This window comes from Mesocricetus auratus, unplaced genomic scaffold, assembly GCF_017639785.1.
Source record: "Mesocricetus auratus isolate SY011 unplaced genomic scaffold, BCM_Maur_2.0 Super-Scaffold_100053, whole genome shotgun sequence".
NCBI lineage: Eukaryota > Metazoa > Chordata > Mammalia > Rodentia > Cricetidae > Mesocricetus > Mesocricetus auratus.
This window is the reverse complement of record NW_024429230.1, coordinates 3,671,951-3,693,970: the sequence shown is the minus strand read 5'-3', so window position 1 is coordinate 3,693,970 and position 22,020 is coordinate 3,671,951. Positions and strand designations below refer to the sequence as shown.

General features: G+C 42.5%; 1 protein-coding gene across 32 annotated transcripts in view; it reads left to right on the top strand.

Annotated features, from left to right (window-relative positions):
- Kcnma1 (potassium calcium-activated channel subfamily M alpha 1) overlaps window positions 1-22,020 on the top strand; it is a 688,790-nt gene that overhangs the window by 503,953 nt on the left and 162,817 nt on the right. For all 32 annotated transcript variants that reach the window (XM_005083504.4, XM_005083494.4, XM_013123140.3 and 29 more), the window contains exon 14: window positions 1,402-1,557. In XM_005083504.4, coding sequence (XP_005083561.1) covers window positions 1,402-1,557 — 156 coding nt within the window. The remainder of the gene's footprint in view (window positions 1-1,401; window positions 1,558-22,020) is intronic.

Below are 22,020 nucleotides of genomic sequence, written 5' to 3'. Positions count from 1 at the left end.
CTGATTTCTTTTAATATATGCCAGGCCAGTCCTACTCTGACTCCAAGAACAGAGTAGGGCATAGCTAATCTTGACATAGCAGTACCTGAGGCATTCAGATGTGATGACTATCCTGACTCCCTGAGGATGGTGTCGCCTGAATCTTGGACATTTCTGGCTCTTTTTACTGTTTCTCAAAAGAGCTTTTGCAGAATACTCACATAATCTTGTCTTCATCGATTTTCTATGGCCATTATCCAATTGATCTTTTTCCCTCTCCGATTTTGACTACTAAAAAATGGATTGAATTCTGTGGAATGACTGTGGCCTGTTTGCATAGAATGAAGTGTTCATTTCCTTTGCTCTGGTGACTTGTTTGTAACAAGCAGACCTTGGCTTTGTGTCATGTATCCCATGGCCTCCAACTGAGGTTTTAGTTACTCACACACTTAAATGCTATCCCCCATTCTCTCTCTAACACATACACTCTCTCTCTCTCTCTCTCTCTCTCTCTCTCTCTCTCTCTCGCTCGCTCTCGCTCTCTCTCTCTCAGATTTGTCTTCTTGTTTCAGATTTATATAATTGATGTTTTTTTTTAACACAAGCACTGATGTCCCTGACATTCAGGCCTTGTTACTAGCTTGCCAGACACTAGAGAACTTCCTGAATTTCAACTTTTTCATTCACCCTGTCATGTATGATTCTCTGCTGCGTGCCACTGGCAAATAATAGTGTGAGCATGCCTCTGGGTCTGCAGGTTGGGTGTGACATAATTGTGGTGTAGAACAGCCCATCTGTGAAAGATGTCTGTGCTGTGATGATTTGGGGGAACGGGTCCTGCACAGTGGTATCCAGAGAAGCAACATTACCTTCCACGTGTAGAGTTTCAGATTCTCCAACTCCACTCAAGATCTACTCAGGCAGAAATTTAGCAGTGTGGGGCCAACAACTTGTGGTTTTGTACACATTGTAGGGCATGTAGGTGCCCATTTAAGTTTGGGGCATCGCTGACCTAGAGTATTGAGAAAGCAGGAAGAAAATCCAAGCGCACATAGACACGCAGACATCTGGCAATCTGATACTACTTGAGAGTCACTTTAAAAGCAAGCTAACTAGACGTCTTAATAATGGGGGCTGGTGTGTTTCACAAGAGAAAAATCCTCTCTGGGTTGAATCTGGCTAAATAGCAAACTTGAGAGGAGATTGTTGTCCTGGTGAGTTTAGAAGCAACATTGCCAAGAGGCCAAGGTCTGTTGGACAGAAGTGGAGAGCCTAGCAATGGGCCTCAGATCCAGGGAGAGGGAAGAGAGGATGAGTATGGATGACCCAGTGTCCTTGGACAGTGTGGCAGCTCCCAGAAGAGATTTCAGACCCTCAGACAAGGAGCAGAACAGGGTCTCATACCTCTTGTTATTCCCACAGGCCCATCTGCTCAACATCCCCAGCTGGAATTGGAAAGAGGGCGATGACGCAATATGCCTCGCAGAGCTCAAGTTGGGTTTCATAGCCCAGAGCTGTCTGGCTCAAGGCCTCTCCACAATGCTTGCCAACCTCTTCTCTATGAGGTCATTCATAAAGGTAACGTCTTGTCTTATTAGAGCACATTAGCCTAGGATTCCATTTGTCGTGGGGTTGAGTAGAGCACAGCTTAAACTCAAAACAGATCGGTGGGCTTTAACTTCTCTGGTTGAGGAGAAATTCCTTATTACAGATTTGGGAATGAGGCCAGCTCCTTTCAAAATTATGTTTTTATTTTTATTTGGCACATCCGTGGCCATTAAATGATTGTTCAAAGCACAATCCTCTCTTTTTTTAGATAAACCACATGTTTATCTATCAACAAAGCCTCCGCTGTTAAAACAAAAATATGATTTATATACATTCCATATGGCACCAGAGTGCCTAAAGAAAAGAATTATCATTTTCCTCTTTTATATCAAGTGGCTGGTGGACCTCTCACTGTGTGGATAAATGCAGACCATGTGTTTGTGCTGAAGCCCAAACCCCAACAACATAATTCATTTATTTACTTCTGCACAATCAAGGAAGCCAGCAAGGCTGACATGCCATGGCTATTTGAATGGAGAAAGAAAAGATGAACCAAGTCCTCACCCCAAGAGACATGCAGTCTGGATGTGTTCATCTCCCTGTCAGAGCTCACTGGACAGCCACTCCTGTCTCCAGATGGCTGCTGGACCAACTCAGGGAGAGAGAATGAACCCACTCTTTTCTCCAGGGCCCAGGGCCTTGAGTGCCTCTGAGCCTAGATGCCTAACTGAGCAAGCTTCTAGAGTGTGAGCTTCAGCAGTCAAGGTAGCAAAACATCCATGAACTGTGTTACTTAGGACTGGGTTTATCAGGCCTTTACCCCTTGTACCTATGTCACTGACATTATTTAGCCAATAGGTAGTTCTCATAGAATGACATAAAGAATAACTGGTCTTAAACTCCCACTTCCATAATTGTGGCAGTGCTCATAGTGCATAACACTTTGATTTAAAACAAGTTCTCTAGTGTTTATTCTGTACCCATAGACCTCAGCTCAACAGAACTTCAAGTTCAAACCCACTTACAAATGAAGTCACTGTATACCTCTAAATGTCTTGTTTAATCCAGGCTGCTTTTGTCCTGCAGAAACGAAACTGAGTGCAGGGGAAATGAAAGTAGCAGGGAGGTCTGGGGGCAGTGTTTCAGGATGGGACGCCAGAACCAGATGCAGCCATGTGCCTCCCAGGACTTGTCTGTTCAATCTAAGGAGTCCAGACCTAGGCTAACAAACTGTCACCAAGAGAACCGCCCTGGCCCTTTCAGTGGAGCTCTGGTGACTTCATTCCAGCAGAGGCTTGCTCACAGGGCCCAGCACATGGTTTGAGGAACTGGGTTCTGCTTCCTTGTGTTGATGTGACATGGGCCTTGGCAGAGCCCCACCACAGATGGGGCCACTTGACATGCGTATGTTTTGATTTTGTGGTGCCTGCATGGTAACTAGATCTGCCTGTCAAGAAAATTAATCAAATGGATGTGACACTGATTCTTCAGGGTTATTACCAGCAGAGAGAACTTCGGCCTGACTTTCTTGGGACCCTGACGGGCCTCACCTCTAAAGCCAAGGATGTCCCTTCCAGCTCCACTAATCCCATTGCCAAGTTCCTATTTAAGAAGAGCCTGTGGGAAAGGCTGGACCGGGCCCTGGTATAACTGAAAACACATTTCCCTCCCAGGGTTATATTACTGCATTATTTCTGTTCAGGGCCAGCTCTCCCATGTTTGGAGGTAGCTTTCTGGATATGACCTTTTGACATAGAGGTGGGTCTTGGGTTAGAATTTGCTAAGGGCATAGCCTACAAATAACATGACTTCCTTTCCTACATTATAAAATTTAGAATAAGCACCATCTTAGTTAATGAATTCCCCATTCTATATTGTCATCTACGTGTGCTTATTCTACAGTCCTAGAGCCATGGTCTCTTTTAGGACCAGGCGAAACCTATACTGTTATCCTATCCTTGGTGTGTTTTCTATATTATTGCAAAGCATTTGCTTGTTTTGTTTGGGGATGAGTGCAGGTGAAGAAGGGAATCTGTAAATGGAGTCTTGTTTACAGAAATTGCTTCCTTCCCCAACAGCCCACCCGCCCCACCCCTGGATGCATTTCCACCTGGAGGAGGCTTTGGCAATACTTCATCCTTTGGGAACACTTAGTGTTTCTGGAAAGCCAAAGGGAGATATGAGCTCACCTCCCTTGCCTGGACAATTTGTATCTGTTTCCTAGTTCTGCAGAATGTATTATATTCTGCTTCTGCTTGAAGAAGTAAGATAAACAAGACTCCAACAGTGTATATGGGTGACAAGCAGAAACACAGTGTCTGTCATCTGGGCCTTTTATTACATATGGGACTTACAGTCTAAGACCCAAGCTGAAGATAATAAGGCTTAACAGAAGAAAGGAATGCCACTAAAATATATAGAATTTGCAAAAGGAGCCAAGATGGAGATGAGAAGAAATATATGGGAATAATTACTTATCCTTCTCCTAGTCACTATCAAAGATCCCAACCAAAGGTTCCCAGTCCATAACCCTCTAAAACCTATTCTTCATTTGGACTTTAACTCTGAACTGACCGAAATATTTTTAGAATTGATTGATACTTTAACCTGCCTTTTAGGAGTAAAGAATTCTTTAACTTTAGTAGTTATTGTAGAAATTTTTACCCCCCCCCATGGTTATTTCATCCTTAATTCATTCCATTCATGCTTCAATGCATTTCCCCTACTGTTCAGATTTCAGATGTGCTGGTATTTACACTAAGCATACATCTGATACATTTCAGAAAGAGGTCCAGGTTGGTATCCAGGGCTCCTAAAGCTCCTTGACTGTTTGCAGGGCAGGATGATCACTTTGTTTTAAGCAAGGATTCATTTTTGCCCTTGATGCCACTTAACCAGAGCCAGCGGATGTTCTGGTGTCTGTGACTTATCTTCTGGCCTGGGACATCCTGTTTACCCCCCACCCTCTGATCTCCTTCCACTGGCCTCTCAGATTTCAGAGAGAGTGTCCCTAAAGTCTTCTGGAAAGACCAAGACAATGGGCTTGTTTACCCTTGTCTGTCATTGCCTCAGCCCTGAATAAGTGGGCCACACTTTAAAACCATTGATTTTGGAGTTTTGCTTTTGTTTTTTAGTCTATTCAGTTTCAACTTCCTGCTCAGTCTATAGAGTTTCAAGTTGGGTCTTGACCCTCCATTTCTATGAATTGAGCTATTATTCTTACTAGAAGAAACTATTCTTAGACATGATGAATTGTGCATTTGTGTACATGCTGTTTTCTTTATGAAACTGATTGACTACTAAAATTGCTTCTCATTCAACACTGAAACTACCAATTGAGGACATTAAAATAGGTCTCGAAATTGCCAATTATTTTAACTCTGCTAATTTGTCATTTTACCCATACATGCACACAGAATCTCTCTCTCACAATCATACACACAGAGAGAGAAAGAGAGAGAGACAGAGACAGAGACAGAGAGACAGAGAGAATATCCTGCAGCGTACAGAGAGACAGAGAGAGTACCCTGCAGCGTAACACGTAATGTGCAATTTCTTTGTAAGGGAAGAAGTTAGGAGAGTGGAGGAAATATGTAACATTAGTGTGCTGGTTTAAAAAGAGAAAATGTCTTCCTTGGGCTCAGATAGTTGAACACTTGGGCCCAGTTGGTGGTACTGTTTGGGAAGGTTATAGAAGGTCACAGGAGCCATGCTGGAGGAAGCATGTCACTGGCTTTGAGAGCTCATAGCCTCTTTTACGTCTGCTTCCAGCTTTGGCTGCCAAGCCTGCCTCTTGTTGCCATGCGTCTCCATCATGACAGACTTCCCCCACCAGTGCAAACCAAGCAAATGCTCCCTTTTACAAGTTGTCTTGATCATGATAGTCTGTCATAACAGCAGAACAGTAATACAGTGGGGTTTCATATATTTTTCTTGTAAAATCTGGAAATCCTGAGTGAATTGTACTTGCTGTTGAGCACAGCAGAGCTTCCTCTGGTTCTCGTTATACGCCTAAATGGGGAAGCATTGAAAGAGTGTGCTTCATACTCTTTACATATTGACTAACAGAGGTGGTCATGGCTAGATACATAAACTATTTGTTCCTTATTGTTCTTAATACACAGTGAGGTCAACTTTCATCAGTACACAGTCCTGGCACTAAATGTAGTTAAGGAATCGTGGATTTTATTTTTGTTTTGTTTTTTAGACAGGATCTTACTGTTACAAAGGCAGGCCTTAAGCTGTTGGGCTTAATCCATCTTCCAGCTGCATCTAGGTGTGTGCCACTATGCTCAACTGAAGTGAATCACTTTATCATCCTTAGTTTGGGTTATATTTGTGTACAGGTGGGGTTTTGTGCAAATTTATGTATAAAAATAATCTGGTTTAGGAGCTGGAAGTATAAAGACCTTTTAGTAATTGCCCAGTATACGGAATTCTAGCAACTTTTAAAACCTTGAAGTTAATACTTTATGTTATTTTATTTTGCTCTTATAATGCCCTACACAAACTTGGTATTATCCACTTTACTTTATGGGGGCAGACACTGCAGTAATAGAAGTGCAGGCAGCATGAGGGTAGGCAGTTTAGAATTTACAAACCCAAGGAATTGGTTCCCGGTTTGTCTTTAAGGATACCAAAAGCGAATAAAGGATGAGATGATTCCTTAGCAAGTATAACCACCTTGGTGTGAGCTTTAATTTCTGGGCTTCATTTTATGGGAACCATTGATTTGATAGAGATTCCAGGGGCACACACATCCCAACAGACACTAAGTACAGCAATGTGCTTATGGCTTGGAAGCTCTGGTAATATTCAGGAAGACCCTGTTTTGGTGAGGAATGGACAGGCACACGTTTACATAGTCCTATCAATGAATCTTGTTCACCTTTCTCTCTAGCCAGCTCTGTAAGGGGCAGAGTCACTGCATCAGACTGGTTCATTTAGATTAGACTGTGACAAGATCAAGAATTAACTAGACTGTCAAGAGGACTGGCTTACGGAGATCCTCCATGGAAAAAGCAAGTGACCCAGGCCTTTCTGGCCAAACAGAACCAATTGTGTACATGATGTGTGAATATGTATGTACATACATATAATCTTGTGTCATATAATGACATTTCATCCAGTAGCAGACTACATATGCAGTAAGAGTCCCATATCATGCAGTGATGCCATTCTCATCTTGGTTCGTGTAACTACATGCTTTACCCACTAAAACATTTTTTACTGTGTACCTATCATTAATCAACGCATACCTCTATCATCTGTCTGCAATCAAGAGAGGTAGATATTGATTACGTACCAGTTGATTCACTTGGCATGAAAGCTGAGTCACAATGTCCTCCCTGGAACTGCTGGAGAGCTTCAGGGATAGGGTCAATCAGTTAGAGGTAAGGAGACTTAGTATAAATTTCATTCCAGATATAGTCAGGAAAAGACCCATGTTCCAGTTCAAGACTATAAAGCAGAGAGAGCATATTTCTAATGATTCCCAGGTTGTGTTCCATTACAGCTTCTGATGGTCTGGATATGTCTCAACCACAGTGGGATGGTTATCTCCTTTATACTCTACCACTTCAAATACCAATGTCATTCAGAAATACCTTCACAGCTATGCCTAGAATAATAACCAAATATCTGGGAACTTCATGACCCAGCCAAGTTAACACATACAATAGCTATCACAGCCACCCTCTCTAACTTCCTGATGGGCAGAAACTCTACAGCCAATGTCTAGGTCAGCATTTCAGAAGCGTATCTCATCCTTGTGTGTCAGTGTGAGGATTGTCAGGATCTCTAGTCAGACCAGAGTTGCAGCTAAAAAGGCTAGGATCAAGGAGAGAATGCTAAGAAAGCGTTTATCTCAGACACAGACCCACTTAATAGAAGATTGTGAGTTACAAATGTTGTTGACTCTACTATCTGTGACCGATGGCACTCAAAGCACAAATGGCTTCAAGAGAATGGGGTGTCTTCACAGATTCTCGCCTCTGGAAAGCAGTTCCCAAACAGATACTCTTACTTCTTTAGGAATATGAAATGGGTTTTTTTTCTTATTTTAATTTAATTTTATTTATTTTTTTTATATTTTATTTTCCAGTTTAAATTTAGATAAGAAACGAGGTTGCTTCACAAGTCAGTTCCAGGACCCTCTCCCATTCCCTCCCCTCCTCCCGTGTCCTTCCCCCAACCCCCCCCCCCCCCCGTTTATCCCCTCATTCCCCCAGGGAGGGTGAGGCCCTCCATGGGGGTGTCCATAGTCTGTCATTTCATATAGGGCAGGGCCTAGACCCTTCCCCAAGAGTTCAGGGTGAGAGTGCAGCTCACATTGTTCTATGGGAGTCCAAAGTCCGTGTGTATACTTGGGATGGGTACTGATCTGCTGCCCAAGGCTCAATAGATTCCCTAGGCCTCCTCACTGACACCCAGATTCAGGGGGTCTTGATCAGTCCCATGCTGGATTCCCAGGCTGATGCCTGGGATTCAAGAGTTAACCTTTGTCAGGTCAGCTGTTTCTGGGGGTTAAACCAGCCCAGTCTTAATCCCTTTGATCATCAGTCCTCCCTCTCTGTTACTGGCTTTCTTGAGTTCAACTCAGTACTTCACCAAGGGAGTCTGCCTCTTCTTCGATCAGCCACTAAATGAAGTTTCTGTTTCCCAGACTCTCTGGCCATAGGATTGTAGGCTGGCACTCCCCAGATCTATGTCTAAAATCCATATATGAGAGAGTACATGCCATGTTTCTCTTTTTGTGACTGGGTTACCTCACTCAGGATGGTTTCTTCTAGTGTCATCCATTTGCCTGCGAATCTCGTGATTCCATTATTTTTTTCTGCTGAATAGCACTCCATTGTGTAGATGTACCACATTTTCTCTATCCACTCTTCGGTTGAGGGACATCTAGGTTGCTTCCAAGTTCTGGCTATTACAAATAAAGCTGCTATGAACATAGTGGAACAGACATCTTTGTTATATGAATGGGCATCTTTTGGATATATGCCTAAGAGTGGAGTTGCTGGGTCTTGTGGTAGGTTTATTCCCATTTTTCTGAGGCATCTCCATACTGATTTCCAAAGTGGCTGAACCAGTTGGCACTCCCACCAGCAATGGAGGAGTGTCCCCCTTTCACAGATTTATGCCTCCTTCTACAACCCAGCAGTATCAATGCAGCTGTCACTCAGCAGTCCCTTTGGAATGCTGTATCTCCTCTCAGATTTGGCATTTCCAGAATTGAGTCTCTGTTCTTGTCTTGTCTCTGAGTCTCTGCCCTGCTCCATGTCACCATTCACAGCTGACAATGCCATGTATCCTAATGCTCAGCTTTGCAGTCATCTTAGAATCCCCACCCCAACCCTCCTCAAGTGTGATTAAATTCGCCTTGCCACCTTTTTTGGACTTTGAAAATAGTCCCCCAATCTGAGTACTTCCTACCAACTTCATTCTTACTGCTAGATCCAAAGAACCACCATCTTTTAGATACCAGTCTTCTTGATGCTCAAGTCTAGACTCAGCATGTTTTCTCAATCTTTCCAAGAATGAATCAGAACATGTCAGCCTTTTGCATAAGTCTACCCATGTCTTCCAATCTCCTCAAAACCAAAATTGTAGAATTGTCTGCCAGGTACTAAGCATCCAGGTTCCTGTGATCTTGCTGACACCAGTGTCCTGAGTGCTGCCCTGTACAGTATGTCATTCACATCCCCTTTACTGGTTGAGGGGTTATACTTGCTGTGTTCCCTCTGTCTAGAATATTCTGTCCCTAAGTAGATACTTGACTTTTAACAGACCCATCTTGCTTTTGCTCATAATAAAATTCTCACTGAGACCATCTTTAAAAACATCAGATTTTTTTGTAAAGAGATTAAAAACAAATTTTAATTATAGTATGCAAACATAAAAGGGTATTTGCAATAAATGTTTAATTTACTAAATATTCATCAGTTCATCACTTCCATGTATCCAGGGTACAGATTAAGAAAGAGAACATTATTGGTATCCTACGAGTTCTCACTTATTTTCTAAGTCGGGTACTGGCTCTGTTTCTGGATCATCTTGTGGAGAATGTGCATCTCCGCTACACTGAACTCTCCGCAATCTACAAAGGTTGTACGTGAGCACCTCTTTGCCTTTTGTTTGTTTTGTTTTGGCTCTCTTGTGGTGCTCTGGACCAAACCTCAGAGCATGCACATGCTAAGTGGGCACTTTGCCACTAAGCTACACAGCCACTTTTTTGTTGCTGTTGTCACTGGTTTTGTTTTGGTTTGTTTTGTTTGAAATAGGGTCTTACTATATAATTGGGTCAGTCTCCAACTCGAAGTCTTCTGCTTCTTACCTCCCAAGTGCTGAGACTTTAGACATACACCAGCATCTCCCACAGAACTGCCTAGTAAGGGCATTGACATTTCCGTTGCTTCTCTGGCAAGTTGCAGGACAATCAAGAAGCAACTAAGTTTAGAACATTTTCTGGGGCTACAGGATTTGCTTAGAGGGTAGATGTCACATGTTCCCACGTTTTCTAGGGAGGATATACCTGTTTTTCTCTCCCCAAGTTGATAAAATTTTCAGAATTATACTTTGGAAATCTCCATCACCCCAGCCTGCATACTCCATGCACACAAGTCTCCTTTGTCCTCCTGGTTTGGGCCATGTATCAGGCCCACCCATGGCATTTTTCCTGTTTGTTTCTCGTTTCATCCTTCATAAAATGGAGGCACTGTGAAGCCAGGGCTACTTGCTGGAGCCTCACTGACTAGCTAGCTACAGACTCATAGCAGGTGCTCAATCAATGTATCTGGAATGAATGAATGAACGGATGGACTTCAGCTTAGCCTAGCAAGCCTGTGTTCCAGAAAGCTGGGTGTGAGGCCCAGACTAACTGGAACTTGCAATTTTGTCTGATTAGGGTTCTGAAATGTCTTCCTCTGCTACTGTATGCGGTTCGCTGGCCCAATTAAAGAGCTTCGGCTCAGTTTAGAAGCTTGAAATGCAAAGCTTTATAATCCTTGGCAAGGCTTGCAAAGAAGCTGGTTAGATTTGGTTATAAACCATCTTGACTGCCAGAAAATATAGTCAGTGTGTTGTTTAAATGTACAAATCAAAATAAACACCCCCAAATTGATATACATTTGCTAAATCTCAATATCCCATTTGGGCCGATTGATCATACATCTTTTTTCCCTTCCTACTTTAGTCTCTTTAGATCAGAGGCCTTGCCACAAGATGTTGCCTCCTCCAGAATCACCATTGCTGCCCACGATCTCTCACGCCCAACTTAAAGTTGAGTAACTTCCATGCAAACTAATTCAAATAAAGAGAGAAGTAATCCGTGAGCTATTAAGAGGGATTCCATTCCCCTATGGCCCTGGTAATTTCTAGAACATTGAATTAAGGAGTTCTCAGACCTTTACAAATTCTCAAGGCAAACATTATTAGCAAAGAGAAGGCCGTGCAGCATGTAAGAAGATTGCCAGAAAATGTCAATGGAACTTCTGAATAAAATAAAAGAAGCTTCAACTCTCTCTCCATCTTCCCCCACTCCCTCCTTCTAACATGATTAGAAAGTCATTTCACATGTCTTATGTGCTCGGTCAGTCAAAGGCAAACCTACATGATTGATGGTGACAGGGAACACATTTAACTCATTATTCTTTACTTTGCAGCAAAATGATTTGTGTAAACTGTCTGCCTAGCATTAAAGGTAAAACAAACTTAGAAACCCCAAAATGTTATATTTTCATCTAATATTTTCCTTTTGGTTTTATAGCTGAAATCGCATATGGATTCTTTTATTTAGCTCTCGGCGTGGACTGAACAAAGGGGAAGGCAGGGCAGAAAGATTACATAACACACACAGAGTCTGTGCTCAGGGGGTGTGGAGCCTTGAAAGCCACAACAGTCAGGACTTAATGTGACAACCCAGGAGAAGCTGTGGCTCTCTCTGGCCCTCATCATCTGCCAGGATGTTGTCACTGATATGCAATGAGGAGCGTCTCCTTGATCGAGCCTACTGACATTCAGTGGAGCACTTTCAGAGCCCATTGGCCTCAATTAATTGCATGTGTTCCTATGTACAGCTAGACATCACAGGCTTTGTCCACCTGGCCTCCCTGCTCATCTAGCTATCTCCTCTTTTCTTTCTCCTTCTCCCATCCCCCGCTGTTAGTAATAATTACAACGAGAAATCTCTAAGTGCTAAGTAAAGCATTAGGAACATAACCTCAGATTCACTTAAGTCTGTTGGTTAGTGACACAGCCATAGCAGGTGTGAGTCCATGCAGTGAGAAGGAATTTAGAACTTTCTGTCAACTACTCCATGCATCGGGGAGCATAAACACAGGGGTCACTACTGAATTAATATGCTGGGTATTTTGTCATGAACTATAGATTTTTCTGAGTCCTCTGGTTTGCATAGCCCTTTGGGGGTTACAAGTCTTCTACGGTTTTTTTTATCACTTCCTTTTAAGTTTGGGTGTGTGTGCTTGCGTGTGCGTGACCCACAGAGGCTAGAGAGAGGAGGAGCTCAGATCTCCTGTGGTTGGAGTTGTGGGTGCTTGTGAGCTTCCCAGTGTGGGTGCTGGGGACTAAGCTCAGGTTCTCTGAAAGAGCAGCCAGTGCTTTCCAATGCTTAGCCATCCCTCCATTCACAAAGACAAACAAATTATTGAAATTAAATTTTATTTGACCAGCAAATAGCACATGGATAAACCTGACAAGCACAAAGTAGCTAAGATCTCTGACCAAGGGAAAATACCTCAAGGTCGGTCTTTCTTTGAGGGTGAGAAGTCACTGAAGAGTCTCACTCTGGGCTGTCCACTGGTTGGGAAATGGTAGAGCCAGGTGCTAACTCATTTCTTTACCCATTCGTATATACTGCTTCCCCTAGAGAAGTCTCCAGTGCAAACACTGCTCAATTTTACATCCAAAGCAATAGCTTCTAAGAACAGAAATTACTTTGCAGTATTTATAAAAGTAGTATCTTAGATTTTCTATCAACTCTGTCAAACCATGCAATCTAAATTAAATTAAAACAGTTCTCTGGGATAGAGAGATGGCCCCACATTTAAGAGCAGATGCTGCTCTTACAGAGGACTTGGGTTCAGTTTCCAGGACCCATATTGGGCAGTTCAAAAAGGTCTGTAACTCTAGTTCCAGGGCATCTGATGTCCTCTGCCCTCTGTGGACACTGCACTTAGATAGTGTACACACAGGCAGGCAGGCACCCACACACACATACAGAAATAAAATTTCAAAATTAAGTAATTCTCAAAGGTAGGAAATGAATACTCTTTGCCCTCTCCTATGTGGAACACTAATGTGACAATGACCCAGGAAACTGTCTTCTGAAACTATGAAGAGAATATGGGAGGATTTGTTAAGGCAAGTGCTTTAACCAAACAGGAAGGGAATTTGGTAGTCTATTTGTTGGGAGTGGGGGATAAACCCCTTAGTCCTGACCATCTACATAAAAGGTTAATGTGTCAGAGAGCAGCATGGCAGGCTTCCAGCGAATACAAGATGTCAGGAAAGGGGGAGCCAGAGCTAGAAGGGTAAAGCAGTGTAACAAAAAAACAAAAAGAAATTTTCTAGGAGGAAAAAGTTATGTCCAGCCCTGATCCTCTCAGAGCTCTTCTGTTTGTAATAAAAGAATCTGAGTGACTCAAACAATTTGGAGCACAGGGGGGTGAAGCTGTGAAATAAGAAATCCCTAATGTTAGTGGAGAAATCTGCTTGCTAGACCCAGCATTTCTTTGGCTGTTTTCCATTATAGGAAAATCCTTAAGTATGTGGTCCCACAAAGACTCGGGAATGACTACTCTCATCCAAGTCCAGTGCCACATATTTTAACACATGTGGAGGGCCATATGTTACCTCACTATAGAATGCAGAACAGTTTCAAACCCCCACAATTCCCTTATGCTTTGCTCTCATTTTGGGTCACAAATTAAAACTCCCTAAATCTTTAGTTTGTGAGGCAGTGGTCCCGTCCCTTTCGGGGCAGTTCCAGCGAGTCCTAGAGTAGATTTCTTGTGCTTCAGAATCTCTAGTTTGTTTTGTTTTCTTTTAACGCCATCTAAGTTGTTGCAGGTATCAAGATGTCATTGCTTCTTGATTACTGAATGATATAACATTTCTATGGATGTATCAGAGTTTATCAATTCATTCATGGAAGAAGGACAGCAAATAACTACTCCTGGTCCTTTTTCCTTTTTTTGAGGTGGGGGGATCATAGCAAGAGTTAACATAAGTATTTGTCTGGGAGTTTGTATGAATAAACACTTTAGAAATAGAATTGCTGGTTTATACAATAAGTTTCTGTTTAACTTGAAAAGAAACTGCCAAACCATTACCCATAATGTCTATACCGTTTATATCCCTTCAAACTGAGCCCTAATCAAGTCCCCTTTTTTAAGTTGCTTTGGCCAGGATTTTTGTTGCAGCTGTGAGAAAACTAATACATGAATGGACTCAGCCTACTATAGTTGGGTCCATGGATTATTTAGAAGTGTGTTGCTTAATTTTCAGGATGGAGTCAAAAGGGTCCCACATCTTTTCCCAAATTTTAGAATATTTGAACATACATACTGAAATATCTTGGGGGCAGTGAGAATCAAACCCAACCAGAGAATTCACTTATGTTTGACATGTATTTTATATGTATGACCCAAAGGCAATTTTAGACAGTTGTCAATTGATTCTGAACATGAAAGAGTTTCATGGGGTAGATTTTATGTTTCTTCTCGTGATGTTATGCTAGTGCTGCAATTTTTTTCAGAATTTCTAGCACTTTGGAGTTTTGCAGACTAGAGATATTTAGCCTATGGACATTTGCATTTGTACTACTGAGTTATCTTGATGAACTTACTGTTTCCTAGTGACATGCTGTCTCTGTTTATCCTTGTTAATTTTCCTCATTTTAAAGACTAGTTCAGCTATTGGTTTCTATAGGCACTAAACCTTTTATGTTGTAGTGCTTTGTTGAGAAGGTCTGTCTCTCCTCTTCTCTGGGTTAAGGTTCAGAACAAGGGCCTCAAATATGCCCGGCAAGTGCTCCACCTCTGGTCTGTATTCCCCCACCCCCAAGCATTCTTTTCCCTTTTGATTGCACTTGAGTTCAGCTACATCATTCAACTGTGACTTTTTTTTGTATACCCAGTAAGTAGGTCATTTTTAAAAAGTGTGTTATGTGACTGTTTATTCATCCATTGGTTTTATTAAACCATTTATGAGTAAAAAGAAGCCCAGTGTATTTGGATTTGGTCTTAATATTTTACTAGTTGCTTTCTGGTTGATTCCTGTGTTTTAGCACTCCTCTTTCACGTCTTATTTGAGTTTATTTGGATACTGTCTAATTTAATTTATTAGTACCTATAATAAATGTGAGACTTTATACCCATTCTAAATAATTGTACACACAAACATTATGCATCTTGTGTAGTCACTTTATAGGTCAGTCCTGCAATTATTAGTCACTGTTTTTATCCTAGAATTTTAGTGCCCTATTTTATCTGTGGTATTTCTCTGACATACTTAGGTTACAAACATTCACCTTTTCATATGTAATATGGAAACTTCTTCAGTCTGACCCCTTGTCATCTCCATTAGCATGGTATTGTGTTGTGCATTAGGTACTTGGTGATGTTGTACAGCCTACTAAGCATCAAATGCAGTCTTTCCTACTTATCCCAATACTTATGATCTCCAGGTTTCTGTATTTTGCAGGTGGCCCAGCTCTTCTGCTGTCATTCCCATTCTGTCTGCTTTGACATTGAGTTCTGTGCAAGCAGGACACTGTCCTGCTTCTCCTGGGAGGGCCTGTAGGTCAGCCTCATTCCTGGAGAACACTTCTGGTGTCAATAGAATTCTGTGTTCACAGTTCTCTTCCAGTTAAGAAATACTCTTGCTTCCTTCATTTCTGATGAGAAGTCCCCAGTCTACCTGACTCCTGTTAGCCCATAGGGGTAGCTTCCCTCTGAATCCCACCAGGGCTCCTCTTTCCCTGGGTCTCTGTTGTCTTTCTAATGTATCTGGGCATCATTCTGTGTCTTTCCTGGTGAGGTTTACTGAGATTCTGGAAGTGCTAGTCTTGTCTTTTGCTGAAACTCCATTCATCCTTCCCTGTATCAATCCTTCCCCTTCTGCTCCCCTAGGATTCTCACATCAATGATGGAACTATTTTTTTTTATGTTCCACAAGACTCAAAGTTTCTGTTTGAATTTTTAAAAATCTTATTCTATCAAAACCATCAAGTGAATATTTTAGCGTTGATACTTTTCAATTCTAGATTTTCCATTGATTAACATTTATTTTTTTGTTTATTTAGTCATTAATTAATGTGTTGTGTGTGTATGTGTATGTGTGCACACCTATGCTCAGGCGTGTGCACAAAGGCCAGATGTGGCACTGGGTGTCATTTTCTGTCACTCTCTACCTATTTTCTTTGAAACATAGTCTCTCCCTAAGCCTGTAGCTCACATTTTTCAATAGGCTGGAATGTTGTCTAAACAAAAGCCCCCACAATCCTCCTGTTTCTGCCCATTTCTAATATTCTGCATGGTACATACAGATTGTTACATGGTGCTGGGATTTGAACTCTAGTTCTTACGATTATATAGCAAGCATTCTTAACTGCCAAGCCGCCTCTCCATCCATCCCCAATTCTTGTCTTTCTTTACTAAGGTTTTCTTTTTCATTTTTGCTTGTTTGTTTTTACAGATGTGGTCTCCTTTAGAACATTTCTGTGAGTGCTGCATCTTGTGGTCAACTCATTCCAGTCTCTTTTGTCATGGAAATACTGACATCTGCCAATTGTCTTCCCATAAAAGCTGAATTTTGTCTCAGTTGTTCTTAGTCTTAATTGTAGCCTAGACATTTTAATTTATTTAATTATCAATCTCTGAATCTTGTTAATCTTGGTCAGCATCTAATTGAGTTTGATTTAGGCTACAAGTGTTCCCCAGACTTCTGTGTATTGTGAGTTTCCACTTTGTTTTTTATTTTAAAGCCTTAGCTAAGTTGGTTGGATCTGTCCTGTATTGGCTTCAGGGTGGCTGGTGGTTTAGTTCTCAAAGCTGGTGTCTGCTGTGAAGAGTAGTTCTTCCCAGACGTGTGTAGGTAAGTCTGTGAGTTTACAAAGTTCTAAGGGGCTGCTTTTCCAAACACTTTGTCTTTGATCCTTTCAGATTCCATGTGCTCTTCCTTCCTCCCTTCCTTCCTTCCTCCCTTCCTTCCTCCCTTCCTTCCTTCCTCCCTCCCTTCCTCCCTTCCTTCCTTCCTCCCTCCCTTCCTCCCTTCCTTTCTTCCTTCTTTCCATGACGTTCTAGCAAGGAAACAGGTGAGATTTTGGATATTCTGCTTTGTGTATACTTCCTATATCCATGTCTTCATTTGGGGTTGACTACTAGAGAGAGAGAGAGACAAGAAGCAATAGGGCTTCATTTTCACTCTCTTGGGGTCAAGGTCTTATGGAAGACTTTCCTACTTCTTTTTACCTTCTGACTCATATTGCCACACCCACTGCTGTCCCCTTTGAATGACTTGGATTCAGGGCACAAAAATAAGTAGATGGTAAGAATGGTAAAACAACGTTGATTTCCCCCATTCTATCTGAGTATGAGCCATCCCTTTTATTTTTTGTTCCCAGAACCACACAAAGACTTCTAGAGCTTTCTCTGTCCACAGTGTGTGACCACTTTCAAGTTCTGAATTGCCTTTAAGTCAGTCCTGAGGGTACCAGGGAGACAGTTTGATGACATTTCCAACTGCAGCCTTCTTCCTGAGCCTCCCCCTTGCTATGGGTATTGCTCAGAGTCCTGAAGCAGCAGCTAAAGTGTTTTGTCTGGGACTGTCATGGCATGTAGTGCAAGTAGACTGTGTTTACTACATCCCACCTGAGCTAGGAACTCACCTGTCTCTTTAGAAGCTGATCTTGCTCTGTCCTGTGCCTCTAAAAGAGCAAGAATATCATCTCTTTTGCATTGCCACCAACACTGCTCTGGCGTTCAGTAATCATTCTTTTTGGGGAGAGCTGGAACTAATCCTCCTTTGGCCAGAGACTGTGAATATCAAAGCATGATAAGCTCCTGGACAGGCAGCAGCAAGAGATCTCCTGGTAGAACAGTGCGAGATGGCTATTTCAACTACACACCCATTTGGTTGACTTAGAGAAATGTTGGGGACATCAGTAAAAAGGTGCTGAGATCAATTTAAGCATCCATCTGCCATCTTGAAAAATGGCATCCCCTAAAACCTTTCAACTGGGGATATTTTTTGTAGTTTTTACCATTAACTGCCACATGTATTTCATGGCAACAAGAGTGATACAGTCCCCTTCATCGGTGTTTCAAGTTCACAGAGATACTGATGTCCTGTCTCGAGGACTGTAGCCTGTGCACACTAGGGGATGGGAAGTGGACAGAATTAATTGTACGAGTTAGAAATACTACTTCTTATTTTTCCCACATCCTGTTTATAGGCAGGCCACTTCTGACCACTGAGAAGTAGCATGCCTCTGTGCTCATTGAACCTGCTGTATAAGAGGTCTTAGTGTTCATTCTGCATGCTGGTTTCTTTCTCATCACTGTGATGAAATGCCCAACAGAAACAAACTAAGATTTAGCTTAAGATTTCTGCAGTTTCTATTTGCTTGGTTCTGTGTGTACAGACAGGACTTAATGGTAGAAGGAACACACTGTGGAGAAAAGTTCATTGCATGGTTGACAAAGAAGCAGATGTTACAACAGGAAGTAACTATGGGCGATACTCTCCCAAGGGCCCTCCCCCAGTGACACACTTCTTCATACAGGCCTCACAGCTCAAAGTCTTGACAACCTTCCAAAACATCTTCAACAGCTGGGAACTAGGAACTAGGTGTTCACCAACATGAGAATTGGGTGACAGTTCATATTGACACCATCAACAGTCCTTCTGCAGGTGTCTGTGTTTATTCCTAGCTTCCAGGTTTATACCAATTGTCTTTTCATTTCAGTTTGCTTTCATTTCTTAAGGGCTTTGCTTTGTTGTCTTGTTTCAGCTAGCATTTATTTGCAGATGAGAAGGCCAGTTCCGTTACATTATTTTCCCATTTTCCCTTGTCCTTTACCTTTAGTAGATTAGCAAAGGAAAGATCCAGCACAGGAGGAATACTTGGTATCCCTTTCAGAATGGGATTAGGTATCCAGCCTAACAGTGATAAGAATGGCTCATCCACAGGTCTCAGTGCATATGTGTCTAATTCTCTGTGGATATATATCTGCAGATCAGTGTTATCCATGTTTACCACCAGAGCCCACACCCATCCTCTTCACTCCTGCTTGTAAAGTGTGGGTCACTTGGCTGGCATGCAGTGGGGGATAGGGTGGGAAGATGACCAGACTAATTTAGGATGTGGTTTTCTGTGAGATTTTAGGTGCATTATTCTGTTTCTCATCTTTAATTGTCTGACAAAAATAAAAAGCAAAGCTTAAGGTTGGTGAAAAATTCGCAATGCACAAAAAGCTCACAACCCTTGGTCCATAAACCCTGCCCTTCTTAGGAGCAGGTGACAGGTGCTATTTAGGTGTGTCCTTGCGATGACATCTAGTATCTACTAGGTTAGCATCAAGTTGCTGGTGGGAGAAGATAGAGAAAAAAGCTTTGTTGTACTCAAATTCTGAACCCCCAAATCACCAAGAGGCCCATTTTGATTCAAAAGCAGAGAGTCTTTTATTGCTGTTGTTCCATGAGCTAACCCCATTAGCTCAGGCCTTTCATCCATTCACCAAAGCGGATGGCTGGAGAAAGACCCCGAGAAACCATGAGGCAGGGCTATTATAGGGCAGCACAAGGGTAGTGACTAGGCGTATGCAACAGTTCCAGGATTGGTGAGCCTCCAGGCTTGGAACACCTGCCCTGTGTTGATTGGTCAACTGGTTGTTATGGCCTATGCACCCTCCCAGGGCAGTTACTATGCTCTGCACATCAATGTTGTGCACTTGGCCGTAAAGCACACCCAGAGCCATAAAGCACAGCCCCACCAGCTAATTTCTGATTGGTTCCTTACCACGAGGAGGGCATTTGACCTCCTAGTAACCAGGACAGGAGGGGCAAGATCAGGCGATCACATGTTACCCTGTCATGGCTGCTAAAACAGGGGCTAGTCACTTCAGCCTAATATCTAATTGTGCTGCAAGGTGGCATAAAGCATCTCTACCTATAATGCTTGCAATCTTATGTCACCAGCATTTTTGTAAATGACTGATCTTGGGTAAGGTCCCTTAAATTCTCTGTGGGAAGATAGAGAGTTGGCAGGATTGTCTGAGTTCATTTTCTCAGCCAGCAGCATGGTTCATCAGCCTAAATGGCACCAGTTCCTCAAACCACTTAACCTTTCTTCCAGTCCCCCACCTCCTCAAGGGTTCATGATTTTATCTGTGTACTAATAGGTGAAAACAAGACATATCTGTTGGCCTTTCCCTAAGCCTCTGAACCAGTGGAGATTTGCTGAGTGTTCTTCCCCCTATGATAATGAGAACTCCCCAGCAGGTGCAGCCACTGGCAGGGAAAATAGCTCTATGCTGGAATGAGCCACCTGCCGAGGACTCCGAGAGGGGTGTGCTCTCCCATGCCCCATCATTGAAATACATTATCCACTTGAACTTGTTCATGGGTCCAGTGAGCCTTGGGGGTAAAATGAGCCCCCTTGCCAGATAGGATCATCACAATTCCTCCTCCTCTTCTCATAAAATGCCAGCTGCATAATGGGGGCCAGCCTGGCAGTTCTCTGGGCATAGTGAACTGTAACATATTCTAACACCTCCCTAGAAATGCAACAAGGAGGAGAAAAATATACTCCTCAGAACTTTCTCAGGAGGCATACGTTCTGCGGTTAGATGGAATACTCCAATAAGCTAACTAGGATGGGAGGGTTGAGTCAGCTTTTTCCAAAAAGCATATAGCAGTAGATATTTTCTCCCTTGCTTTCTAGGAGGCTCAGGTTGGCTGGCTTGCAAACCTTAGCAGAGCAGGGATTGTAAAAGAAGTCCAGGATTCAATTGTCAGTGCAATAGAGGCTAAAGTTACTGACCAGATCTGTGTTTTTATTTAATTTTTAAATTTTTATCTAGTATTCAACCTCTTCTCAAAATGGAGCCAAACATGTATTTAAGAAATAATAATGTTTGAGAACACAATCTATGGTTGTCAGTAAAGTACCTGGTTCTAGTCCCTGGAACCAAGTTTAGAGAGAAAGAAAAGAAAAGAGGGAGGGAGGGAGGGAGGAAGGAAGGAAGGAAGGAAGGAAGGAAGGAAGGAAGGAAGGAAGGAAGGAAGGAAGGAAAAGGGGCTGGAAAGATGGCTCAGCAGTTAAGAGCACAAGTTTTTCTTCTAGAGGACCTGGGTGCAATACCCAGCCCCAACATGGTGGCTCACAACTGTATGTATCTCCAGTCTTGGGAGTCCAACACCATCCTCTGGCTTTCATGGGCACAGTGAACACACAGTACACAGACATAAATGCAGGCAAAAAGAGATGGAAGACACATGTAGCACATCCCTGGGCAAGCAGAGATGCTGAAGCTTTGTGGCCAGTCAATCTTGATGAGTCCCAGGCCATTGAGAGATCATGTAACAAAAAATGTAGATGGTACTTGAGGAACAACACCCAAGGTTATCCACTTATCTTTATATGTGTGTGCACACACAAACATTCTTATATGTACCTATGTATGTACATATACACACAGGGACATATATGCCACATCTACAGTGTTTGGAAAATGGCTAATTTATTAGCATGCCCATCATGTGGGGTGAAGATTTGTAAGTATATAAGGACTAAGGCCATTTAGTGGGGAGATGCAAGTTAAAAATGGAGCAGAGGCAACACCTGCTGAGATTAAGGCAAACATCATATCTAAACCCTATTTCATTCTGGCCACCAAAGTCTTGTCAGCTCCATGCTTCTTTTAGAACTCCCGGCTCATATTGCCTGGTTACTCTTCACATGAGAGAATGCTAGGCTAGGCCACCCTGCATTATATTAATGGGGCTACCCACACATGCCCTGTCTTCTGTTTTGGGAGACTGTCATCTTGTCCAAGTATCTAACTGTTGTCCCATATCATGTGTGCTTGGGGACATTAGGAAAGTCTGTAGAAGGCAGGAAGCACTTCTGTAGAGTTCTACTATGTTTCTCCTTAGTCCAGAGGACCGTTAAATGAGCAGTAATATTCCAGCCCTTTCTAGCAGTAGCTAAGTAATGTAAAGTCATGAATCACAGGCCCAACATCACATTGGCTTACAGTCCTTTGAACAATAGAAACACCTTCAGAATCATCACCACTACTACACCATCCTCACTATTACCCATCATGCACAAGGACAGCTGCAATATTTTTAAAACATCTACAAAGTAACACTGAATAAAGCACCCAGTGTGAATGTGCCGCATTCATTTGCCAGGCCCTGTGCTCAGCACTTTGCACACGTCACCTCATTTGAACTGCCTTCCTGGAG